Source organism: Chenopodium album, chromosome 8, assembly GCF_948465745.1.
Source record: "Chenopodium album chromosome 8, dcCheAlbu1.1, whole genome shotgun sequence".
NCBI classification, from domain to species: domain Eukaryota; kingdom Viridiplantae; phylum Streptophyta; class Magnoliopsida; order Caryophyllales; family Amaranthaceae; genus Chenopodium; species Chenopodium album.
In genome coordinates, this window is record NC_137841.1 from 65,846,754 (window position 1) to 65,874,275 (window position 27,522).

The window sequence follows — 27,522 nt, forward strand, 5'->3', positions numbered from 1 at the left end:
GCTAATTCCTCACAGCCCATAAGGATGTCCCCAAGGACTAAGAAGACAAGAACAAGAGTTTCCGCATCACAACCTGTTTGATCATGTCATATTCATCTCAATAGTCTAGTTTTTTTTTGGGCATGTATTAGATGACAGTGACACTGTGGTATCTTTTTTGGACATGTATTAGTCTTAATGCAATGCTATTTTGGACAGAATTGTTTGATATGTTATAGTTATGGTCTTTGAAGTATATGAATATGTTGTTCAAGCAATGCTATTTTGGACACAGATCAAACAACCATTGATAGAAATGGGAATTTTATTCATTAATAAAGGGATACATTACATTCCTTCTTCAAACATAACCATAACCAAACTACATTACATCGCAACGTAAAACAAAATGAAATACATAATAAGAGCTACTGTCACAATCGCTTTGATGAAATTAACCAATTCATCAAGCCTCCCAATAATAACAACAACACCACCTTGTTCAGCCCCAAATTCAGTAGCACATGTCTAATTATGTCGTCTTCCTTCACCCAAGCAAAGAAATCACAACTCCTACACTTGAAGAATAATCTTCGAGGATTTTTCGCAGTCTCTGAGACCTTCACAGCAGCGATTTTGGGGGGAACACACTGACATCGAACAAGCTTCACCCAACCTATCCTATCTTCCATGGTTACTTGTTTCAAAGAGGAGGAAGAAGAACGCGAAGTTGTCATGCTCATTCAATTGGGGATTTGCACAAATTCGACAGAGTAATTGGAATTGAAAAAATTAGGGTTCATAAAAGGGGGAAAATTGGGGAAAAATTAGGGGAATCGATTCAAGAGGGAAATGGGAGGGAAATGGGTATTTACAGTTGGAGGGAAATGTGAATTAAGGTTAAATCAGTCATTACCTGTATAGTTAACTAGGGTTAGAGTATAAATTGCCTAATTATGTCAATAATTTTACCATTAGCTTAGCAATATAAATTGAGGTTTAACATAAACATTTTAAAAAAGTAGTGTTTACCACTGAGAAAAGTAATAAGTTAAGGGTTACCATTGAGAATTTCCCAAAAGATTAAAAAAAAATGACACATGATGACATTACATATATTTTGTATCAATCGTTAACGCTTTTTAATTGATAAAATAAAGATTTACTCATTATGTTTCTTTCAGCTTTCTATTTTGTATTCAAGAAATAATTTTCCTTAAAATTGCTTAAAGATAAAATAATTTTCTATTTGTATTGGTTTAAAAACTAATTTCCACCATATTATCCACGTAGGATTGGTGGTAGCTTTGTTATTTTTTTTCCCTGGTTCAGTGAAGAACCGCTAACGATGATAGCGGTTTTATTGTATAGGATCACTATCACCGTTAGCGGTTCTTCACAAAAAAAAAAAAAAAAAAAAAAAAAAAAAAAAAAAAAAACCTACCACCAATCCTAAGTGAACAATATGATGAAAATTATTTTTTAAATTGACGCAAATAGAGAATTATTTTATCTTTAAGTAAGTTCGGGAGAACGAAACCATTCAAAAATCAAGAATGGGTTTGAGACTAATGACTTGTTCTCTTCAACTTATTTCAGATACTTATCAGTTATTACTTATTCCTTAATAAATTCAGATCAGATCAGAAAGATTTAGAACTTTTGATCATCATTTACTTATCGCTAAATATCGTTAATTGTGTATTAAAATAATTATAAAAATTACATATTTAAAAAGTTCATGATGAGATGAATCTAACAAGATCCATTTTGATAATGTTTTTATTTATAGATTAGTAATAAAATGCGGTCAAAGTTTAATCAAATTATTAAATCAGATCAAATCAGAAAATTTCAGATTAAACCAGATCGGATCTTTAAAAAATTCAAACCAAATCTACTTGTTTCAGGTGAAGAGAACAAGTCCTTAAAAGGGTAACATTAAGAAAATGGTGAAAAACTGAAAATGCAAACATTAATCTCTTTGCTGTCTCCTCTAAAAGTTGTCCCAATGGTGATAAAATTATTGCTTCAAAGTTTTTTTTTTTTATCCAATAATGTATCCCAACGGTGAAAGTTCACCAAAAACATCACAAACTTCTGAGAAAATAATCTCAGTGTAAGGAAGTTTGTGGAAAACTTCATGCGGGCCCCACAAGGAAAAAGTTAGACAAGTGTATTATTTATTCCTTTTTGTTTTTTTTAAAGCTTTAAATATAGCCACCCAAGTAATGACATGTGGCAAGGTCTTTAAATCAACCAATCACATTTTTTGGGCAGAATTTCTAACCGTTATTTGTTTGTAACGACTATTTTTTAAATTTTCAGTTAACAGAAAAATAAAATAATTACACCAACGGTCACAAAATATTTTGCTCTATAAAATGACACCCATTTTGATATATTTTAACTCACCTCAAAAAACCATATTTTTTTCTCTAAATCCATCTAAAATTAGCAAGTGTTTAGTGGTTTTGTTTGCTAAAATGGATCCTAATAATCCTAATTTTTCACAATATTTAAATGAGTTTGATCCTTCTCTTGTCAATCATCCACAAATTTCTCAACTTCTTGAGAGATTTGGAGGAAATATATCTATTTTTCCTACACAACAACCACCTCCTTCCTCTCAAAATTATGAGCAATCTCTACAAGTTTATCAAGGAAGCAACAGTCAAGTGAGTGAAGATGAAGAGGACATTGTTCCGGATACACCTCAATCCCCTCCGGAACCCATATTGTCGCATCAACTCCATGTAAGGCCAAATCAGCCACTTCCAATTGCAACAAACAATCGTGATTGGTCTATAAGAGAAGATGAAGCTTTAATTGCGGCCTATTTTCAGCATTGCACAGATTCAATTATTGGTAAAGATATTAAATTTACCGATCTTTGGAGAAGTATTCATGAGTCGTATGCTGCGGCCCAAAGGGCTCGACCATTCGAGTTACCGGAGAGAAATATGAACATGTTGGAGAGTCATTGGAAACGGATGGCTGGAGACCTACTCACTTGGGCTAGTGCATTAGATGAAGCTTCTGGATTATCCAAAAGTGGATATAACGATGAAGATATCATCAAAAACGCTCATGAATTTTTTCGAAGGTCATGCAAAAAAGGGCCTAGGAACTTCAAGTTTCAGAATGCTTGGGAAATGGTGAACAAATATCCAAAGTGGAGAAAGTTCACGAAGTGGGCTATGGATAAGGAAGAACGAAAGAAAGTTGATGCTGAGCACAAAGCGGAAACTGAGCTTCAAAATAGCAGTGATAGTGGTAAGAGAAGTAGAGGAGATGAAAGTAGTAGCTACAAATCTGCAGGTATAACACACCCAGATGGTGTAAAGAAAGCAAAGGCAAAAAGAAAGGGCAAAGGGATCGCAACAGAAGAAATTGTTATTAGTATGGGGGAACAGATGAAGGCTCACACCGATCAACGAGGTTCATAGTTAACTCTTAAACAACAAAAATTTGAGTTTGAAAAGCAAAAGGAAATGAGGAAACAACGACCATTAGAGTTAGAGGAGAAACATATTCAGCTACAAGAAGAGAAGATGCGGTCTGATAAGCTGAAGCATAAATTTGACATGTTACAAATGTTCTTATCTAAGACATCGCTCACCCCAAAGGAAGAGGTGATTAAACAAAAACTACTAGATGAACTTTTTGAAGAGTAATTAAGTGTGATAACTCTACATTTAGTCTTTGTGTTTTAATTGTTTGTTGTCATTTTCAAATTAGGTCTTTGATTTAAGGGTTATGTAATGTTAAGTGTTTAGTCAAGTTTTAATTTTCAAATTGTTTAATGTGAAGTATTTATCTAATGTATACATTGGCCCAACGTACTAGTTTCTTGTATCAGTGAAATATCATAGTCACCTTATCACTGTCATATATGTGTCATTGAATTGTCAAGTCACTGAATGACAATTAATTGACTGCCATGGCATGGGGTTGTCCATTCATATATGACAATTAAGTGCTATTGAATTGTCAATCACAGTGATTACTGTAAAGGCATTGTCGAGTCATATATCTAGCACATGACTGTATGACCTTGAATGTGTTTGTTGCTTCTTTTGGTTCTATTTAAAGACTATATGCTTCAGTTATTATCATGCATAACCCTAACCTCCACAAAAATTAATTAAAATAGAAAGAATGTTGTTTGGAAATAGCTCAACAAGCTCAAGTTCTTCTTCAGATGACCAAAATGAAGAAATAAACTCACTTATTGACGACTTTGTCGTTAATCACTTACCAACTATATTGTCACCACCTCCACCACCTCAAACACAACTTGATACTGAAGAAGATAATGTTGTTGTTCGTATGGATAGGAAACGAGAAGAAGGGCATAACCAATTAGTCAATGACTACTTCGCAGACCCTCCAATATACAATGGAAATAAGTTTCGGCGCAGGTTTAGAATGAAGAGACCTCTGTTTTGTAAGATTGTGAATACGGTGATGGAAAATGATCAATTTTTCGTCAGAAGACGAGATGCTGCGGGGCGATTAGGGTTATCTAGACTCCAAAAGTGCACTGCAGCAATGAGAATGTTGGCGTATGGGGTTGCTCCAGATGCAGTTGATGAATACCTAAGAATGGGTGAAACAACTGCACGGAATGTCTTGCAAAGTTCTGTGAGGGTGCAGTGTTATCAAACAATATGAAGCTGAGTATTTACGAAGCCCGACTGATGAAGACCTACGAAAGATCTTGTATAGAAATGAACACCGTGGATTTCCAGGCATGATTGGGAGTATTGATTGCATGCATTGGGAGTGGAAAAATTGCCCTAATGCATGGAAAGGTCAATACTGCGGACAAAACAAAAACGCAACCCTCATTTTGGAAGCAATTGCAGATGAAGATCTATGGATTTGGCATTCCTTTTTCGGTAATCCAGGTTCGTGTAATGATCTTAATGTTCTATATCGTTCCCCTGTTTTTAATGATGTTTTGCAAGGCCGGGCACCTCCTGTTAAGTTTACCGTGAATGGCCATGAGTACAACTTGGTGTACTACCTAACTGATGGTATTTATCCTAATTGGGCTACTTTCGTCCAAGGATTTACCCATCCTCAAACTCCTAAGCAAAAACTTTTTGCTTATCGGCAAGCTGTTGCGCGAAAGGACGTTGAACGTGCATTTGGAGTACGTTCTGCAAGCAAGGTTTGCGATTATACGACAACCAACACTCGCTTACGATGAAGATATATTAGCTGACATTATGAAGAATTGTATAATAATTCATAATATGATAGTCGAGGATGAGCGAGATACATATAAAAACGCAGATGTAATAAGAAGATACTACGAAAAAGATGTAGCTTCTAAAAATCCACGTCGTAGACACCAAGCTAGTACAAGTGCCACTGTCAATGATGATGAACCCTTCCAGTTCTAGACCGGACGTCCGATCAACATTAACAACTACTTAGAGAAAAGGGACGCTCTACGTGATAGACGAACTCATCAGTCTCTTAAAGATGATTTGATAGAGCACATTTGGCAAAAGTTTGGCGACAATAATCCTTGAAATCTTTTAGCATTTATGTGATTGTACCAATGTTCTTCTCTAATGTACCGTTGTATTGGTTTAACATTATGTGTTTAATTTTAATTTCATTATGTGTTCATTTCATAATTTATTTGCAAATTATTCGGTGTTAAAATATTTGAAAAAATTGTAAAACACCAATTAAAAGTAAAAAATTAAATCTTGTCATTACAAATAAATAACTAATTCGTTATTGTATAATTATCACTTAATTACGTAATAATAAAAATAACCACAATTTAGTTATTGACATTTTCATGTAAAAAAAATTACTTTACTAAAAGTTAAAAATAAAATAAGAGAGAGAAATGTGGTGGGGTAGTGGGAAAAGTAAGAGAGAGATTGGTGAGAAAATTTTTGATTTATTCATTAGTGGGATAAAAAAAAGGAAATTTTGTAAATTACCATCTAAAAAAAGTATCAATTTCTAAGTAACCACCCGTTAAAATTTTTATTTTAAATTACCACCCACTAAATTAATTTTTTGCGCAGATTACCACCTTTTTAAAAATTCCGGTGGAATTCAGATGTGTAGGTCCACAGTCGTTACTTCCCTCCTAATTTTTTTTTTTTTTTTTTTTTTTGTCGATTTCACTATTGTAAGCTATTGAAGACTACTCCTCTCTCAACTCTCTCATTCAATTCTCTCTGCAAATCCACCTATCTCCATAATTTCACTCTTCAAATTAGGATCCTAAATTGCTGATTAAAACCCTAAATTAGTTTTAGTTCACAAATAAAGGTACTCTTGTCTAATTGGGGTTTTGCTTGAAGCTTGATTGCGAATTGAAAGTAATTGCAATCACAATTTTCCCAGAATTAGCAGCAATTCAATGATAGAATACCAAAATTGAGTATTGTACATGAACCCTAATTAACTAAACACTCAATTCCCCCCAATTAAATTACAATAAGAACCCTTCTTTATGAAGAAAATCAACCCTAATCAACTAATCAACCAGTTTTTCCCCAATTTAAGTACAATAAGAACCCTAAATTTAAAGAATGAAAGACTTTACCTGATGCGAATTCACCTATGAAGTTTCTTGAGGACGCTTCTACAATTACAAGATGATATGCTTGGGGTGATTTTTATGGAATTTGGGGAGAATTTGCAGTATAAATTGCAAATTAGGGTAGGAGATATGTTATATAGGAAAAAATCGGAGGGAATTCATTTGGGAAGCAAGAACTAGCCGTTAGGAGGGCCCCACACATCTGAATTCCACTAGAATTTTTAAAAAGGTGGTAATTTGCGCAAAAAATTAATTTAGTGGGTGGTAATTTATAATAAAATTTTTAATGGGTGGTTATTTAGAAATTGATACTTTTTTGGGTGGTAATTTACAAAATTTCCTAAAAAAAATTCCCTCACAAAAAATCTGATGTGGAGGAGAGGGAAAGGTAGAGTGAGAGTGGTGAGGAATTTTTTTTTTTTTTCACCATTGTGTGTGCTCTAAAAAAAAAAAAAAAAAAAAAAAAATCTTTGTTGTCCTGTTTGTATTCTCCCAGATCGTAGTATGCACTCCAACTGACTTTGCATTTCCTTCTTGGCTCAAATCATTAAAACCAACATCCATTCACTCATACTTTCCAAATTCTCACAAAATTTCATATGTTGGTGAGTAATTTATAATACACACCAACTGTTCGACAAAATAACAATATTTGCCACCAAGCTTCAGGTGCTTCTATTTTTTTGAATTTGCCATGCTTCATACTTATAATTTAGTTGATCTTCATACATTGTAATGAGGTCATGCTATTGAATAATTTCCAATACTATACGAATTATAAGATTAATTCGTTAACATTTGCTTGTTAACAGCATTTGCTAGCGAGCTCAGTATTGATCATCACCGTTTTTCTTTGTCAAAATGGTTTCGTGTGATTGGTTTTAGTCATTAAACCCAACAAGCAGCCAAGGGAGATTATGGAGTTGCCGAGCTCGCCTTATGCTCTTGATGATCCAACATTTTTGGACTTGGGCATGATTTCTCTTTAGTCGTTATGTCTTATATAATAAAATTGAGCTTGAACTTGGCTGTTTAATTAATTATAAAATGACAGGGCACACGTTAAATCATATCTGCACATGATCAACCACTTGTATTATACGACGAAACCATTTCATATTTCAATCCCAAAGGTTACTCCAAGAAAATCACCCATATGATATTTGAGCCCTTCAATGTAGACCCAGATTATTGAGTAAAAGATTCATTGTAACCAAGTTATTTAAACAACTGGAAAACAAAATCAGTACGAAAGTAGAGCTGCTAATTGTATTATTTATACTTCCTTAGCTTGCTTTTGAGTAAATCCTAGCCATGATAAGCGGATATCATGTCGGAGTGGTTTACTAACACCATTCCCACAGCAGCTTAGCAAACCATTTGATTTTCTTTTTTATTGGGACCTAAACTTTACTTTATTGAAGTTTACTGTTTTTTTAATTTTAGTTCTTAACACCAATGTTAACACATTAATAATAGAGTTTGTCACAAAATTGTACGATAACGTTTTAAGTTAGAAGCCAACTTTGTAGAATAGTAGGAATAAATTATACTTCGTACAATTATATTGGCAACATTGCATTTTCTTCATGGGAACGTCTCAAAAGTTGCCCGTTATACTTGCACGTGATCCAGATTATGTGTGAAGAAATAAGCAAGTCAAACTTGATGGTTGATATGAATCCCTAACATTTTCTCTTTCTATCACAAACTCTCATTTTCTCTTTAACTCACAAAACTCTCTTTCTATCACAAACTCTCATTTTCTCTGCCCCTTTTCTGCTGCCAAAAATGGATGTTGGAACAGCCATGTCTGTTGTTCAAACCTTGCTTGCAGCGCTGCAGTGTTCTCAGCTTAATGAGATCTGCTCCATTGCTGGCTACAAATCCAAACTTGATCAACTCCGTCGCACTGTTGTAAGAATCAAGGCTGTGCTTAAGGATGCTGAAACCAAGCAAGAGTTGTCCGAACAAGAACAACTCTATATTGAAGAACTCAAGGATGCAGTTTATGAAGCCGATGATCTCTTCGATGAGTTTGTCACTCTTGCTGAGCGGAAGCAGCTCACCAAGGGTATCAAGGTTCGTGTGCTTTCTGTTTTTACCAAGTTTGGTACTGCTTACAATATGACTCAGGGGGTGAAGAAGATCAAGGATAAGTTAGATGCAATTGCTTATGATAAGCGGTTCAGCTTGGTCATTGATCCTAAGCCTATTAAGAATCGAAGGCTTGAGACATGTTCTTATGTGTATGAAGCTGATATCATTGGAAGAGAACCTGATTTGGAGAAGGTTGTTGGTGTGTTGCTTGATTCAAATGTTCAACAAGATGTTTCTTTCCTTTCTATTGTGGGGATTGGTGGGTTGGGAAAAACAGCGCTTGCCCAACTTGTGTATAACAATGCAAGAATCACAACAACATTCTCATTAAAGTTGTGGACTTGTGTTGCTGATGAAAATACAGAGTTATTGGATGTGCGAGGGGTTCTTGATAAGATTCTAGCTTCAGCTACGGGTCAAAAGATGAATGAGGGTTGTACCATGGATGTGTTGCAAAGACAACTTCAAAAACAACTTGCTGGGGAAAGATACTTGCTTGTTTTGGATGATGTATGGACTGAAAATTATGAGCGATGGCATACATTGAAGCAATATTTGATGGGAGGTCAAAAAGGAAGTTGGATTGTGGTTACGACACGTTCACATGTAACTGCAGAAATCATAGGAGGTGATGTGAGGCATGAGCTAAAAGGCTTGTCGAAGGATGATTCATTGTGTTTATTTACAAGAGTAGCATTTGGATCACAACACTCAAAACCTCCTGAGGACTTGGTCAAAATTGGTGAAGATATTGTAGAGAAATGCGCTTTTGTCCCTCTTGCGATTAGAGTGGTGGGAAGTCTTCTCTATGGGCAACAAAAAAATAAGTGGCTTTCAATTCAGAAGCTGGGATTAGCAGAAATGAAAGAAAGCCAAATTAGCATTATTCCAATATTAAAGCTTAGCTACTTTAAGCTTGAAGCCCCATTAAAGGCTTGTTTTGGATACTGTGCAATTTTCCCTAAAGATTATGTGATGTATAAGGATACATTGATTAGGCTTTGGATGGCACAAGGCTACATCCCATTTAATGATCCTCAAAACCCAGAAGAACTTGCAGAGGAATACTTCTTAATCTTGTTGCGGAGATGTTTTTTTCAAGATGTGAGCAAAGATGAAGATGGTAGTATTACATCATGTAAAATGCACGATTTAATGCATGATGTTGCTGAAGAAGTTGCAGGAAAGGAGATTTGCAAGGTGATGACAATTAATGGGGATATGGACAAAAATGTACGACATTTTACTACACAAGGTAAATCTGTAAATTATGTTTCTAGTAAGACCCGCATACGTTCATACATTCGATTCCAACCGTCAAATACACGTTTCATGATAAGCCAGCTTTGTGTAAATGCATTTGTAGCTAACTGCAAGTATTTAAGGGCATTGGACCTGTCTTTCTCAGCAATCGTGAATTTGCCGAGCTCAATAGGTGAATTGATACATTTAAGGTATCTAGACCTCTCATGCAATGATGGTCTAGAAGTTCTCCCAGGTTCAATTACAAAATTACATAATCTTCAGATTTTATATTTAGATTATTGTCGTAATTTGAAAGAGTTGCCAAAAGATTTGAGGAAGATGGTTAAATTGAGGGTTTTGGATTTATATAATTGTTATAGGCTGAGGTATATGCCAAGGGGCATGGGTATGTTGACTTGCCTTCACTCTCTTGGTAGGTTTGTAGTAGGAGGAATGAGTAGTAAGAAAGAGGTGTTTGATGGATTAGGAGATCTAAAAGCTCTAAGAAACTTGAAAGATTATCTTTGTATCCAAATCCGATTTATGAAAACAAGTGCAAATACTTATAAGATAAATGGAGGAAGGGAAGGAGGGTGCCTGGGTAACAAGGAATGTCTCAAAAAAGTAGATTTAGAGTTTGATGGTGATGAGGAGGCGGAGGGAAGGGAGGAGTATGATGAAGCTGTGATGGAAATGTTGCAGCCACTTAATAATTCTAATCTCAGGGAGTTATTTGTGTTTAGATATCAAGGTGTGAGAATGCCGCGGTGGCCAAGGGAAGATAACCTGGCAACCTTTCTCCCCAGTCTTGTTAGGATGGAATTTTACAGTTGTCGGAATTTGCAGAATTTGGGACATATAAGGCTTCCTCATTTGAAAATATTATCCGTGGGGAATTGCCCAAACCTAACTGGTATTCTGGAGTGTCCTGCATTGGGAGACCTAGGATTATTCAATTTCAATGATAGATTGGAAATAATCAATATCGGTTCCAATTTTAAAAAGGTTAGGATAAACAACTTGGCATGGCTTATTAAGGCCATACAAGGGGACCATAAGGTGGACAGTTTAGGAGAAGTTAGGGAGGTATGTCTTTATGCTTTGGAGGAGTTAAATATTTCAGAATGCTCAAATTCAAGTCTATTAGTGAGAGAGCTTCCCTTTTGTCACTCCCTCTGCTCCTTGTCATTAAGGTCTGTGTCTGATATGGTAGAGCTGCCCAATTGGGTAAGCTACTTGACTACCCTCCAATTTCTTGAAATTTGGGATTGCAGAGAACTGGAATCAATGCCGAATTGGATGTCCAAACTCACTTCTCTTAGGGAACTTCGATTTGATTATTGCTTAGCACGCCTAAAAGAAAGATGCCAAGAATCAACTGGAGAGGATTGGCCCCACATTCAACACATCTCTATCATTGAATTCGGGTCAAATTTTCACTGAATTATTAGTGTATTTATAATGAGGAAGAATCACACAATTCTTTGTTTCCAGTGATCAATTCTTGCCACCTTTATACCCACTTGTACAATGCCCACCACCCGTTCAATGAAAACTCAAGTTACACTAATAAAAATTGTGAGTAGTATTGTGTCGAGTGCCCTCTATTTTAGTATAGTTAAGATAGATCGTGTGAGTAGTATGTAATACATGTGCATCTTTTCTTACATGATTGTGGATTTTTCTTGTTGCTGAGTTTCTAGAAGACAGGGATTTGAATTAAAATGTAATAATTTGATTTTGGCTCATATTTGTATGACATTACTATTCAAATTCTTGCACGCTTTTCTCATTTGATTGAGATTATGTCACTCAGTCAGTTATCTAAGTTTTTCTCATGCACGACACTTATCTCTTATGTAATGGTGATGCTATTGAAGAGCTGTCATTCTAGTATAATAATTCGAGGGGTAGGACTAACGTGACTGAACGTCATGAACTTTTTATTTTATCTCAAGAACAGTTGAAGATGCTTCCAGAAGAAGAGTTCATAGTTGAGATATTCTTACACAACCCCAGTTTCATCAAATTCCACCCATCTATTAAACATATCATTTTTATTTTGCCCATGTGGGTTTTCTATGATAAACGGGCCTGGGCCACACCCGTCACAACTGTCCACTTTATACGACTAAGGAGGTTCCACCTCAAAACCATATGGCAATAAGGGAAGTAGCCCCTTAGCCTTATAAAGTGGACATGACTTTCTCTTTTCTTCAATGTGGGATGCACATCCCAATATTTCTCTTCACTTTTATATTCTTTCAATGTGGGACAACACTTTCACTCACATGTGGGTTTTCTCATGGGCTCAACATATATACACTGCCTTTATGTTTGACAGTAGAAAGTCCTGTAGTGCTTACAACATATCACTGAACTATATGGCACGAGGCCATGCCTTACATCATATCTTTTCTAAAATAGATTGTCAACTCATATTTATTTTTATTTTTTAAACGAATGAAAAAGATTGTCAACTCATTTAATTAGTTCCTTGCAATCTTGATGAATACTATATATTCGTGATCTGATGTGGTGTATATATATTGTTAACACAGTTTGTTATGGATGAAGGTAGATCCGGATAATTCATTCTTCTTTTAAGCTTGTCTTCTCAGCTAGTCATCGACTTGAAAATGTTCCAATTGTACAATCTTGAGCATTTCTCGCAAGTTGGGACGGAGCAGCTTCTGTCTTGTATCTTTTATACTATATAAGGTATATATTGAAATTTGAAAATATAGACATGTTATCACTTCTCTCAACACCCTCAATTCTGGCTACTTAAAAAATTATAAGATATACATTTAGAGCTGTCAAAAGCTGACTCGACCCGCAATACCGACCCTAACCCGACTTATTAACAGACACATCTGAACATGAAAAAATGGTGACCCAAACCCGACCTAACTGGACTTGAAACCAACCATAGACCCGAGTTGACCCGAGTATTTGAACCCCGAACCCGAACATTAACCGACCTAGAGACAACCCGACCTGAATGTAACCCGTAAATTATTGACCTGACCTGAACCCGACCTGAACCGAAATTGACCCAAACCCGTTAAAACCCGAATTCAACTCAACATGTTCCTGACCCGAATTCAACCCGATCTGTTCCTAACCCGACCCGAATTTAACCCGACCTGCTACAAACCCGACTCGAATTTCAACCCAACCTGTTACAAATCCGCCCCGAATCAACCCGACTTGTTATTGCCCCGACTCAAATTCAACCCGACTTGTTATTAAATCAATATCTATTGAAAATATAGAAAGTTTATCACTAATAAAATTCTTAAATATTATTTTCCCAAATTCGCTTATGTCTACATAATTCAAAATTTTAACCTTAATAATAGAAGGTAATTAGTATTTACTTAGGATTAGGATTACTCCATATAAAGCCTCAATATTCGTTTGTTCATCTAAATCGTATATATATATATATATATATATATATATATATATATATATATATATATATATATATATATATATATATAGATGTATATGCTCGAACAAAAACAACCTGGCCTTTGAAATTAACAAGAAAGCCAAATTTTTTAGAGAGAGTGATCAAAATTGCATAAAATAAATGGAGTCGGGCCGAGGCCAAGATCGATTGAGCTCACTTCCAGACGATATCCTCACTGAAATCCTCTCTCGCCTTCCAATCAAATCCGCCATTTCTACCTCCGTCTTATCCCACCGTTGGCGCCACCTCTGGACTGGCGTCACTCGCCTTGAATTCTGCACTATTAGTACATTCGAAATCAGTTACATCCTAAGACATCTGACTTCCCCGAAACTTGAGGTCCTAAACTACTCGCATAATCTCGGTCAAGATACTTTCCGTCAAAAAGTGCTACAAGTCATTAGCAGTATGTTATTTCCGATACCTGATTGTTTGCTTAACAATCGATCTCTTGTGACTTTGGATTTGATTGGTCCGTTTGCTAGGGGGGGTGATGCATATAAAGATGTTGATATTCAACTTCCGAATTTGAAGAAGCTTTCGCTACGATCTCTTACTTATCTGCCTCATTGGTTAGGGTCTTTACATAAATGTTGTCCATTATTAGAAGATTTAACTCTAAGGTCTTCTGAACATTTTATGGATACAATGCTCTCGCTGAACATATTTTCCCCGAATTTAAAGTCATTGGAATTAGGGTTGGTCCCTTATAATGTATACCAAACGCCGGATTTCTATTCGATTTTTTCTATCGATGCTCCCAAATTGACAAACCTTGTAACATATGGTTGCGTTTTACCTTATGGATTTCGTACTAATCCAACTGCATTAGTCAAAGCGTGTATCGATTTGAGGAGGTGTGAAATGAGATATGACGAGTTTGAAGACCTTGACGTGGAGCTTCATCGGTTCTCCGAATTTTTCAAAGGAATAATGACTAGTGTTACCAACCTTGAGTTAGTGGTGCAGTGGCAAATGAATATATTCACTTTCTTGAATGTAGATCCGCCCATGTTTTTCAATTTAGTCCGTCTTAAAATGACCTTGTGTGAGTTTAGTCTTAATAATTGCAACCAATTTTTGGTTTCGCTGCAATGCTTCCCCAACTTAGAGCATCTTCGGTTGATCCTCGCTAGGGAACATTTTTACCAAATAGAGCGAAAATGGTGTGCACCAAATGTTGTACCAAGTTGTTTAATAAGTAAGCTCAAGACAATATCGTTGAAGATAAAGGGACTTGCTAGGAAATATTGTTGGCTCAGTTTTCTAAGTTACATTCTAGGTAATGCAGCAGTTTTGCAAAACTTAAATGTTTGCTTGGTTCATAGATCGCCTGAACGAGAAGAACGTAAGTTCTGTAAGTCCTTGTTTAAGCTTCCAAGGAGCTCATTGACTTGTGAGGTTGTATTTTCGGGTATGTTTATTACATTATCAAGTAATGAATTCAAAATTGGAAAGCATTTCAATTGTAGGCCATGGTTGATTGACATTTTTTCGTGCTACTTCTGATTTACCATAAGACAATTTAATATTCAAGCAAACATGTAAAGTACGACTGACTACATACTTTATGTTGATGGAAGAAAAAATTGGTGTTGGTGCTGGATTTCATTAGTGATGGAAAAATGTTGATGTGCAATTTGGATGAAGTAACTATTTAACATATCATACACGGCATTCCGGATAAATTTGGTGTTAGAGGGAGCTTCATGGAGAGCCTTGTGTTGCCGCATTGCAGTAACAAAGCTGTGAGATTATGTTAGTACTAAATTATTACAGAGCTGCATAATTTCTTACATGATTGTGGGATATCTTGTTGCCATTTTTTTTTTTTTTTTTTTTTTTTTTTGAAACATAGTGTCACATTGCTAGTTAAATTTCCTTGCTTATAGATTTTATGTTAGATAAGAACTTACGCATTTGCTTTTGCTATGCAAACTCGACTGTGTAGTTGCTGCTTGTTAATTCCGTATTTGTTGTACGTTTGTAATTCGATGGAATGACTCCTTTTGCTACAAAACTCACTTTTTATATATAGAATACATATTACTTGCTCCTACGATGAAATGAATTCTTGTGATGGCTTGGTTTTCTGCCCCATTGACTAATCAATAATATATAATACTAAAACAGACACCAAGAATGACACATGTCAATTCCTGGTTAAAAATTTTCACTCCAAAATATTTTTTTTTTATTATTTTTTTTTATTTTTTTTGTCAAATCTTCCTAAACAATATTCAATCACCTAAAATATAAAATATATTTTTTTTTCCATGTTTAATTACCATATATCTTCCCTTTTATTTATTTCCGTTCTATATTATACCATTTATATTAGGTAATTTGTATTTTTCTAAAATGATTACGGGCCTGTTCACATTTACAGAACTAAACTGAACTGATTGGAGCTGAATTGAACTGATTGGAGCTGAACTGAACTGAGCTTAAATGAATATTTTATGAGAGAGGGAAATTAAGAGTTGAACTGAACTGATTGGAGCTGAACTAAACTAAACTGAACTGATTGGAGCTGAATTGAACTGAACTGAAATTTAGTAAATGTGAACGGGCTCTACGTATAAAAACAATATTATTACTAAGATGTCCATGATATTATCATTTGCAACCAATCGATTGTTGGTGTAGTGGTGATTGAGACTACACTTGGTAGGGAGGACTGTGTTCGATCCTCACAACAACAATTAGGGTACTGGAACCTAACCACCACTGATTCTCGAATCCAGATAAGCCCAAAGGGTGAACCGGGTGGAACACCAAAAAAAATAGTATTATCATTTGTATATTATTTGGTGATACTCATTTTATTTTTATTTAAATTTAAATATATTACAATAATTTTGTTATATTCGTGCGTTGCACGGGACCTAAACTAGTTTACTTTTATATTTTATAGTTCTCTCTCATCTTTCCTTTTGCTCAATTTTAAGTACTTCGTCTTGCCTAACTTCAAAATCCAATAGGACATGGAACGGAAACCCCTTCTTACTCAACTCCAATTCATCAAAACCCACCTCAATCCTACCTTATAATACTTAGCAAAAGGCAACTCTCATTTTCCTAATTATATTTATTCTTGTATTTCACCGAGTTATATAACAGCAATGCACACCACCTGTTTGACAAAATAACAGCATTTGCTACCAAATTCAAATTGATGATCACCGTTTTTTTTCTTTTCATGTTGAATTGGCTTCATGTGATTGAAAGTCGATTGGTTTTAGTAAATTAACCCAATAAAGAGGGCAATTAAGGAATTGCCGAGCGCTTCTTATGCTCCTGATTTGTTTCACCATGTTTGGACTGAAATTGAGGTATGATTTCTCTTTCTTATTCACATTTTTTTTTTTAATTACTCCCGTATTTTTATTTTAGGGGAAGAGACGTTTGCTTTGTTTTACTCTGTATTTTTAACTCTTTAAATTGCAACTTCCTAGTAAGAGTTGCAATTGAACGAGGCACGTACTCCACCATGCCCACACGTGATTCGTCACTAAAATATATGGCCAAACAAGAGAAGATAATTTAGTCTAAATAAAAAACTACAGAGTACTTTATTTGGATTTGCACGTCATTATTCACAAATTTCTTGAAAGCAGATTTGTTCTTCCATTATATTACCTTAAATCAAGATCATTTAGTGGAACCTTGCCATGAAATGCGGATGTCATGTTGGGTGGGTAATTTGCTCTCATTTTTAATTTGGTCTATTAGTAGGCTAGTAGCTTGTTGTCAGTGGTCATGAACAACATTACTAAGAATAACACTCTTTCTCTCACAAACTCTCTTTCTAACTCTCATCTTCTCTCACAAACTCTCATTTTCTCTCTGAAAATTTCTGCAACCAGAAATGGACATTGGAACAGCCATGTCTGTAGCTCAAACTTTGTTTGCAGCATTGCAGTGTTCGCAGCTCAATGAGATTTGTTCCATTGCTGGCTACAAATCCAAACTTGATGAACTCCGTGGCACCGTCGTAAGAATCAAAGCTGTGCTCAAGGATGCTGAGGCCAAGCAAGTGCTGTCCGAACAAGAACAGCTCTATATTGAAGAGCTCAAGGATGCAGTTTATGAAGCTGATGATCTCTTCGATGAGTTTGTCACTCTTGCTGAGCGTAAGCAGCTCACCAAGGGTATCAAGGTTCGTGTGCTTTCTCTTTTCACCAAGTTTGGTACTGCTTACAATATGACTCAGGGGGTTAAGAAGATCAAGAACAAGCTGGATGCTATTGCTTATGACAAACGGTTTAGCTTGAGCATTGAAAAATAAGCCTATAAAGAATCGAAGGCTTGAGACCTGTTCTTATGTGTATGAAGCTGATATCATTGGAAGAGAACCTGATTTGGAGGAGATTGTTGGTGTGTTGCTTGATTCAAATGTTCAACAAGATGTTTCTTTCCTTTCTATTGTGGGGATTGGTGGGTTGGGAAAAACAGCACTTGCCCAACTTGTGTATAACGATGCAAGAGTCACAACTGCATTCTCATTAAAGTTGTGGACTTGTGTTGCTGATGAAAATCAGGAGTTGCTTGATGTGCAAGGGGTTCTTGAGAACATTCTAGCTTCAGCTACGGGTAATAAGATGAATGAGGGTTGTACCATGGATTGGTTGCAAAGGAAACTCCGAGAACAACTTGCTGGGAAAAAGTATTTGCTTGTTTTGGATGATGTATGGACTGAAAATTTTGAGCGATGGCATACATTGAAGCAATATTTGATGGAAGGTCAGAAAGGAAGTTGGGTTGTGGTTACAACACGTTCACATGTAACTGCACAAATCATAGGAGATGGTCTAAGGCACGAGCTAAAAGGCTTGTCAAAAGAAGATTCATTATGTTTATTTAAAAGGGTAGCATTTGGATCACAACACTCAAATCCTCCCGAAGACTTGGTCAATATTGGTGAAGGTATCGTAGAGGAATGTGCTAACGTCCCTCTTGCAATTAGAGTGTTAGGAAGTCTTCTCTACGGGCAAGAAAAAAACATGTGGCTTTTAATTCAGAAGTTGGGATTAGCAGAAGTTAAAGAAAGCCAAGTTAGTATTATGCCTATATTGAAACTTAGCTACTATAAGCTTGAATCTACATTAAAGAGTTGTTTTAGCTACTGTGCAATTTTCCCAAAAGATTATGTGATGGAGAAGGATACATTGATTAGGCTTTGGATGGCACAAGGCTACATCCCATTTAATGATCCTCAGAGTCCGGAAGATCTTGCCGAAGAATACTTCTCAATTTTGTTGCGGAGATGTTTTTTCCAAGACGTGAGCAAAGATGAAGATGGTAATATTATGTCATGTAAGGTACATGATTTAATGCATGATGTTGCTCAAGAAGTTGTGGGAAAGGAGATATGCACGGTGAAAGCCATGAATGGGAACATGGACAAAAAAGTACGACATCTTATTGTACAAGGTAAATCTTTAAATTATCTTTCTAATAAGACCCATATACGCTCATTTATTCAAACCAAATTTTTGAATGGATTTTTCTCGATGGATCATCTTTGTGTGGATTTATTAGTAGCTAATTGGAAATGTTTAAGGGCTTTGGACTTGAGTAGATCAAGGATCAAGAGTTTGCCGGGTTCAATAGGTGAATTGATACATTTGAGGTATCTAGACCTCTATTGCAATAGTGGTCTAGAATTTCTTCCGGGGTCAATTACAAAACTATATAATCTCCAGACTTTAGACTTAAGATCTTGTATTAATTTGAAGGAGTTGCCAAAAGGTTTGGGGAAGCTGGTTAAGTTGAGGGTCTTGGCTTTACAAGATTGTAATAAGCTGAGGTATATGCCAAGAGGCATAGGTATGTTGACTTGCCTTCACACTCTTAATGAGTTTGTTGTGGGAGGAACAAGTCAAAGTAAGAAGGAGGTGTTTGATGGGCTAGAAGATCTAAAAGCTCTAAGAAACCTGAGAGGTTCTCTTCGTATTCGACTTACGAAAATAAGTGAAAGCACTTTTCAGATAAATGAAAGAAGGGAGGAAGGGTGCCTGATTAACAAGGAACATCTCAAAAAAGTAAATTTAATTTTTGATGGTGATGACAGTGATGAGGAGTCAGAGGGAAGGGAGGAGTATGATGAAGCAGTGATGGAAATGTTGCAGCCACCTTCTAATCTCAGGGAGTTATATGTGTATGGATATCATGGCGTGAGAATGCCACGCTGGCCAAGGGAAGATCGCCTAGCAACTTTTCTCCCCAATCTTGTTCAGATAAAATTTTACGATTGTTGGAATCTGCAAAATTTAGGACAAATAAGGTTTCCTCATTTGAAATTGTTATCCGTGGAGAATTGCCCGAACTTAACTGGTATACTAGAGTGTCCTGCATTGGGACACCTAGAATTAACCAATTTCAATGATAGATTGGAAATAATCGACATCAGTTCCAATTTCAAGAAGGTCAAAATAGACAACTTGGCATGGCTTGATTCGGTGTATTTTCAGAGTGGCGCGAATATAGCCATCAAGAATTTTGCATGTCTCTCTGCCTTGGAGGTGTTAAAAATTATACAATGCTCTAATTCAAGTCTATCTGTACTAGCTGTAGTGCCATCGAGAGAGCTTCCATTTTGTCACTCCCTCCGCTCCTTGACATTGAGTGATGTCTCTGAGATGGTAGAACTGCCCATTTGGATAAGCTACTTGACTGCCCTCGAATCCCTTAATATTTGGGATTGCACAGAACTGGAATCAATGCCGAATTGGATTTGCAAACTCACCACTCTTAGGGAACTTCAATTTCATTATTACTCAGCACGCCTAAAAGAAAGATGCCAAAAATCCACCGGAGAGGATTGGCCCCATATTCAACACATCCCTAAGATTGTATTTGGGTTCAATAATAGTTTCTTTATCTAGTTTCATTGTGATTAGGTAACCTATTGAATTTTTTAATCTATGTCATGAAATTAGATTAACAAATCGTAATAATTAGTGTATTTGTTGTCTTTAGGATTGCATACATTGCTCTGTGTAAATGAAGAAGAATCACTCATTCTTTGTTTCCTGTGATTCTTACTACCTTTATTTTATCCACTTGTACAATGCCCACCACCTCTACAATGACTTCTTTCCTCTGAGAAGCAGTATGTAATTCTTACTCAAGTAACATCCTTTCTTTCATTATTGTGGATTTTTCTGGTTGCTGAGTTTCTTGAAGACAGAGTTGCATAATTTGTATGACACTACTATTCAAATTTTCTTGCATGCTTTCTTCATTTGATTGAGATTATGTCACTGTTATCTCTTAGGTGATGTCATTCTAGTATAATACTCTGAGGAGTAGGGCTAACCTGACTGAAGGTCATGAACTCATGAAATTTTTATTTTAACTCATCAAGTCTTGCAAAGGTAAGTAATCGTTACTTATCAATCACAGCCGAAAAACCAAAAGGAAGGAAAAAAAAATGAAGAAATAAAATCAATTGTTAAAAAGGACATATTTTATTTGATTTTGTATATACTATCAAATAATAAAAATAATCTTATGTAAATTACAAATTTTTGTATGTGGCTGGCCACATGGTGTGGCAGGGGTTACTTGTATGGCGTTATCGTAGGTGTTACTTGTATTCTGGGGTTACTTGTATGGGTGTTACTGGTTTTGTTAAGGGTTACTTGTAGTTGTTACCTATATTCCGGGGTTACTGGTATGAGTGTTACTGGTTTTGGTCGAGGGTTACTTGTAGGTGTTACTTGTATTATGGAGTTACTTGTATGAGTGTTACTGGTTTTGGTCGGTTGTTACTGGTTTTGTGTTATTGGTTTGGTACGAGGTTTTGGTCTGGGGTTACTTGTAGAGTTGTAGGTGTTACTTAACCCATTCAAGTAATCCATACAAGTAACCCAGAATACAAGTAACCTATACAAGTCACCCCAGAATACAAGTAACATTCTACAAGTAACACCAACAACTAACTCCAGAAACAAGTAACCCTGCCGCACCATGTGGCCTGCCGCACTGAAAAAGCTCTGTTTATAGATACATTGTTGTCAAAAAAAACTAAAAACAAACGTCAACTAATGATAGTTGAACCAAGATCAAATTCAAGCCTTTTATACAATGTCTGCGAAAAAATTTTGATCAAGAACAGTTGAAGATGGTTCCAGAAGAGATCATAGTTGAGATATTCTTACACAACCCTAGTTTGAGACATTGAGATGAAAAGTATTTGCTAATGTATCCAACTACAAGGGAGATTAAGGAATTGTTGAGATATGCTCATATGATGTAGTTATATTCTTTTAATCAATCAAAGAATTAATCCCATGATTTCTTACAGTGATCCTGATGCTTAGATGCATAATTTTTTTTCTTATGTTAATTAGAAATGGTACTTGGAAGAGAGTTGAATTTGGTACAGGAACGTTTAAGGATATCGTAGCTCATGGAATTTCAAATAAATTGGTATCGCCAGCCTTGCAGAGTTGGAGGAAGCTTCATGGAGACTTGTGAACAATCCACAGGGGAGGACTAGTCCCGCATTCAATGTAGCCCCTCTATTGATATCTTGTGATCAGGTGAATGTTTAATCTTACCTTCTTTCTTCATAAATTGCCCGTCTCTATTCTTCTTTTTATTTTTATGTTTAATTTGTACCATACCTACTCTAATCAAATCATTATGACAACTTGCATCCGAATTAGCTTAGTTGCTGAGTTCCCTTGCATATATCCTTATGTAATTCATGTTTGAACTCTTTGCTTTCAATCATGATCTAGCTACCACTGTCCATTTTCCAAGATCTGCAGACCAACTATAGTCTCAAATTTATGATTAAAGAACCAATTTAATTCAGGCCCCTTACAATCTTGATTATGCTACTAAGCATTCAACTTGTCTCTATGTTTGGGAAGAGAAAATTCAGTACTGAAACATGACTTGAATCTTGAATGATTTATGATCCTTCCACATTCAACGGATGACACAAGGCATTGCCCGTATATATCTTAAAGGTTTAGTTGTGCATTATTGAGTTCCATAGACAAGTAGACATTGATTTATACTGGTAATTTGATGTGACTTTTTTTTTGCTGATGCAGTCTGCTATGAAGGGTCTGGAGACTTCTGTACTTCTGCCAAATTTGATGCAGTCTGCTATGAAGTTTTATATAGGCACTCATTTCCAAATGTTCTAAACTAAAGTTTACCTTTATTATACGCCTATTATAGAAGAAAATAAAGGAGGTACTTGAGGATGGCTTGTCATGAACTCATGGTGATCCCTTCTTTAATACACTCTGCTTCTTGTATATTCTTAATGTTTACCTATAATCTCTAATACAGATATCCTTCGTACAATCATTCTAACTAATTAACACAATCATTCTAACTGATTAATCCTTTTTTATTTCAAATAAATACTGTGAATCTGAACTTACTTTATCTATTCAACTATGCTCTTGTTTCCATTATCCATGTTTCAAATTATGGGGATCAACTATACTTTCAATGAAATGAGATTGAACTTATTAACTTGGCCTCTTTCATGTTTCAGCTTACTCCTTAGCCCTTGCCCTTATATATGTTTGAAAGTAGGATGTTCGGTAGTGCAGGCAACATGATCACTGAACTCTTGGATAGTTGATTCATAAGATTAAGGTTTGGTAGTGTGTGCATGTTTATGTTGATTAATTCCCATTTACTCCGCACAAAATTGCAGCCTGCAGAGTAAATAAATCTTGTCTTTGAGTATTAGCATCTGAATTGGCATAGTTGAATTTGTGACTTTGTGTCCAATACTGTCCCAGATCTTTATTATAATAACTTATCAATAAAGATTGTAAGTTTATTAAATTAATATAAAACTCGATTTTTTTTTTTATTATTTTATCATCATCTTTAGACGATAATATATCTTGTTTGTTACGGATTATAATGCCCTCATTTAATAATTGTTGATCATTTAAATTGTAAAATAATTATGCGGAAAACACTTGCTTTGTATTGATGAGGCTCTTGGCCAAATATAAAGTACAATAATAGAAATAAATGAGTAGAGAATCCTAGCTATATATGATCAAATATTCAAAACTTAACACATCTCTATGTTATGGCAACTAATATATCTCGATAATATAAAGACTAGAATAGACCCGGTCTACAATAACTTATTGTAGACTCAACCTTCTAGTATACCATACGAATGTGATTATATCATACAAAATGTGATTATATTACTACAAAAGTGATTATATCATCCTGAAATTGTTATGTAAATGAATCACTCAAAAAGTGAATTTTTTTTTTTTTTGACAAGAAGAGAAAGGATTTCATTAATGAAAGATAGCCAAACGGCACTTACAAACAATTCCGAGGAAATCTAAAATTCCAATACAAATACAATTCACCTTAGAACTAGTTACAACGCAGATTTGATCAACGATCGCCTTTATAAAAATCTTCATCTGAAGCAATACAATATGTGAGTTAGCACTAATTCGGCTTGAGATCCACATATGAATAGTTGTTTGGGTGAAAAAACTCATATGACCTTCTAGACACTTTTGGAGATTGTGAAACCCTAAATCTTCAAACTTTGACAGATGAACAAACAAATTAATTAAACCTAATAGTATATCATTATAAAAAGTGAATTTATCATTATAAAAAGTATCAAATAGTAAGTTACATCATTAAAAAAATGATTTTTAAATTTTATCATCCTATAGATTATAATATAATCTCAATTAAATGGTTTAATATGAGATTATATAATTCAAAATATGACTTACAAAAAGATAATTATATCATCTAAAAAAAGTGATTATATCATCTAGAATGTGATTATATTATTTGAAAGTGTCAAATTTTGGGTCTACAATAATTTATTGTAGACCGGGTCCATACAAGACCAATTGAATCAATAATTATCAAATCTCTACCATATCATAACATAAATAGACTTTCTTTTATTTTATTTTTTTTTTACGAGAACATAAATAGACTTTATAACACAAACTCCATTGATTTTTATCTATATATATGAAAGTGAAATTGCAATTGCGCGAATATGGAGTCGGCAAACTGCAACACCAACCACGAGGGCGGAGGCGAAGATCGATTGAGCTCACTTCCAGACGATATCCTCACCGAAATCCTCTCTCGCCTTCCAATCAATTCTGCAACCACCACCTCCATCTTATCCCATCGATGGCGCTACCTCTGGACTGGCATCACTCGCCTTGAATTCCACTCTACTAAAATACCTATCACGAAGACTCTACTGGCATGATAAAGAAGAAGAAAAAGATGGATATAAGTCATGTATTCATGATATATGCCGTCGAAACGTGCAACAATTTATCAGTAATATATTCTTTCCGATCCCTGATTGTTTGCTTAATTGTCGATCTCTTGTGATTTTGGATTTGTATGGTCCGAATACAAGGAAGTATGAATACAAAGCTGCTTATATTCAACTTCCGAATTTGAAGAAGCTTTCGTTACGATTTCTTACTTATATACCTAATTGGTTAGAGTCTTTACATAAATCTTCTCCATTATTAGAAGAGTTAATTCTCACGTCTTCTATACACTTAATGCAGTCTCTAAGTACAATGCCCTTGATTAACATAATTTTCCCGAATTTAAGGTCATTGGAATTAGGGTTGTTCCCTTATAATGTTGAGCCAACGCCGGGTATCAATTCGATTTTTTATATCGATGCACCCAAATTGACAAACCTTGCAACATATGGTTGCGTTTTACCTTATGGATTTCGTACTAATCCACCAGCATTAGTCAAAGCGTGTATCAACTTGAGGAAGTATGAATTGAGACATGAACACCTTGAGGTGGAGCTTCGTCGGTTTCCCGAATTTTTCAAAGGATTGTCTAGTGTTAGCAACCTTGAGCTAGTGGTGACGATGGAGGGGCAAAGGAATATATTCACTTACTTGAATGTGAATCCGCCCATCATGTTTTTTAATTTAGTCCGTCTTGAAGTTACCTTGTGTGGGTTTAGTCTTAATGATTGCACTAGTTTTCTGGTTTCGTTGCAACGCTTCCCCAACTTAGAGCATCTTTGGGTGATAGTAAATCATCGCGAAAGAGAGCAGAATACTTGGTGTGCACCAAATGTTGTACCAAGTTGTCTAATAAGTAAGCTCAAGACAATATCGATAAGGGGATTTGGTAGGAAAATTTGTTGGATCGAGTTTCTAAGGTACATTCTAGGTAATGCAACAGTTTTGCAAAACTTAAATGTTTGCTTGGTTCATAATTTGCCTGAAAGAGTCGAACATAAGTTCTGTAAGTCCTTGTTTAAGCTTCCAAGGAGCTCATTGAATTGTGAGGTTGTGTTTTCGGGTAGGTTTGTTAAAGGATTATCAAGTAATGTATTCAAAATCGGAAACCATAATGTCAATTATAGGCCATGGTTGATTGACATTTTTTGGTGCTACTTGTGGTTAACCAAACGACAATTCAGTACTCAAGCAAACATAGAAGATACGGCTGACTATGTACTATTCGATTCCGATTTGTCTCCATTCCAATATGATGAACACATATAGTTTTATTCCTTTGATATAGTATGTGTGCATATCCCTTATTGCTTTGATTAATTGATTTCATCAATAGAATGATTAGTTAAAGACCAAATGCCTTATCACTACATACTAATAGAACGAGCAAATCAATGACTCCAATTGAATTGCTACATTTAGTCACTTAGACAAGAAAAATACTTTTAAGTAGTATATATCAAATTTTATGCTTTGATTTTTCATTCGTATCTTTCTTAATTTATGTATTAACTAGGTTTGCGATGCACGGTTTATGTAAAATCTATTTTTATAATTTGTACATTTAAATAAATGGATAAATATTAATATGAATTATCTTGTACAAATTAATTTTAAAATTTAAAATTTTCATCAAAATCATGATATAATACATGTTCAACATGGTCTAATACATATTTTAATGTAAGAACTCATTTATTAGTGTGCTATTTACAATTATTTTATTTTTTGTAGGATGAATTAATAGTTTGTAGTTGTAATGTAAAAGCTTATATATTTCAAATTTCAAAATTGTTAAATATGATAACTCTACAAAAATTAATAATAAAATAAATAAATATGACATCATCCTTGCATTTAGGCGGGAAAATTTTAATTATGAATGTGACATGTGGATAGTGATGTTTACAGCAATAATAGTTAATAGATTTAATTTTCAGATATGCACGTAGTGTTAAGTATATATATTGGTTGTAGGAAGTTCCGATCTTCATGCCTTAGCCTACCTACTAATGTTACCCATGAAAATGCCAATGGCTTAAGTTATACGTAGTAGTTTAATAATATTTATCGAAGTCTAAATACTGGAGCAACATGGTTAATAGTGTATTTAGTTTTTTGCCTTTTAGCTGATGTCAGAAAATGATGGACAACTTATAGTGCTGTGTAATAAAAAGTTAACATAATAATCCAATCTTGACCCTCTCTTTTTAATAAACAAAAAAAAAAAAACTCTCTATTGTTAAATGTCCGTACACTCTTACTTCACAATCCACACGACAAGAACTATTACATGAATTCACGCCTATTAAACTATCAATCTATTTAGGTTGAGCTTGGAAAAGTAAATTCGACCTATTAACCCCAATACAATCCAAATCAAATAAAAGTTAATGCTACGAGTATATGAATACACAAATATTTAATAACATCTGATTTACACTAATTTAGTGTAAATCGGGGTGGGCAACTTCATCAACTCTAAGCAATGGAGTCACCGCTGAAATCAACCGCATCACCGTCGAGAAAAACACCCACCGTCAAACCACCAACCCTGTCGCCACTCCCAGCTGCCGACCGTCGAACTCTCTTAGCTTCTCCCAAGGATTCGGCGTCCCCCCCCCCCCCCCCGGATTTCGACCTTGCTGACCACCCCCATCCCCCGATGCCAACGCCGCTGACCTCCCCATATCCCCGATTCCGGCATCGTTGACCTCCTCCATCCCCTGATTCGTGTCGAACTCCGATCCCTGCCCCAATTTCGCGTCGAACCCAATGTCGGGTTTGGTGGGTTTTCGAATAGTCTTGAGGTTGGCTTGAGTTAATGGGGTTTTGGGTTGGCTGGGTGGGTGGGA

General features: G+C 35.4%; 4 protein-coding genes and 1 pseudogene across 4 annotated transcripts; all 5 read left to right on the forward strand.

The window, feature by feature from the left end:
- The first annotated feature begins 4,140 nt into the window (after nucleotides 1-4,140).
- Nucleotides 4,141-5,197, forward strand: LOC145555346 (uncharacterized). Its single transcript, XM_081617094.1, has 2 exons — nucleotides 4,141-4,639; nucleotides 4,734-5,197. Exons 1-2 carry the CDS (start codon nucleotides 4,141-4,143, stop codon nucleotides 5,195-5,197), a joined length of 963 nt encoding a protein of 320 aa, XP_081473220.1.
- Nucleotides 5,198-8,353: 3,156 nt separating this feature from the next.
- Nucleotides 8,354-11,350, forward strand: LOC145555347 (putative disease resistance protein RGA1). The gene has a single exon (XM_081617095.1). It carries the CDS (start codon nucleotides 8,354-8,356, stop codon nucleotides 11,348-11,350), a length of 2,997 nt encoding a protein of 998 aa, XP_081473221.1.
- Nucleotides 11,351-13,508: 2,158 nt separating this feature from the next.
- Nucleotides 13,509-14,897, forward strand: LOC145555348 (FBD-associated F-box protein At4g10400-like). The gene has a single exon (XM_081617096.1). It carries the CDS (start codon nucleotides 13,509-13,511, stop codon nucleotides 14,895-14,897), a length of 1,389 nt encoding a protein of 462 aa, XP_081473222.1.
- Nucleotides 14,898-17,259: 2,362 nt separating this feature from the next.
- LOC145555349 (putative disease resistance protein RGA1) lies at nucleotides 17,260-22,558 on the forward strand (annotated as a pseudogene).
- A 1,874-nt stretch (nucleotides 22,559-24,432) lies between these two features.
- On the forward strand, nucleotides 24,433-25,936 carry LOC145555350 (F-box/LRR-repeat protein At3g26922-like). Its single transcript, XM_081617097.1, has 2 exons — nucleotides 24,433-24,648; nucleotides 24,968-25,936. Exons 1-2 carry the CDS (start codon nucleotides 24,433-24,435, stop codon nucleotides 25,934-25,936), a joined length of 1,185 nt encoding a protein of 394 aa, XP_081473223.1.
- The last annotated feature ends 1,586 nt before the right edge of the window (nucleotides 25,937-27,522 follow it).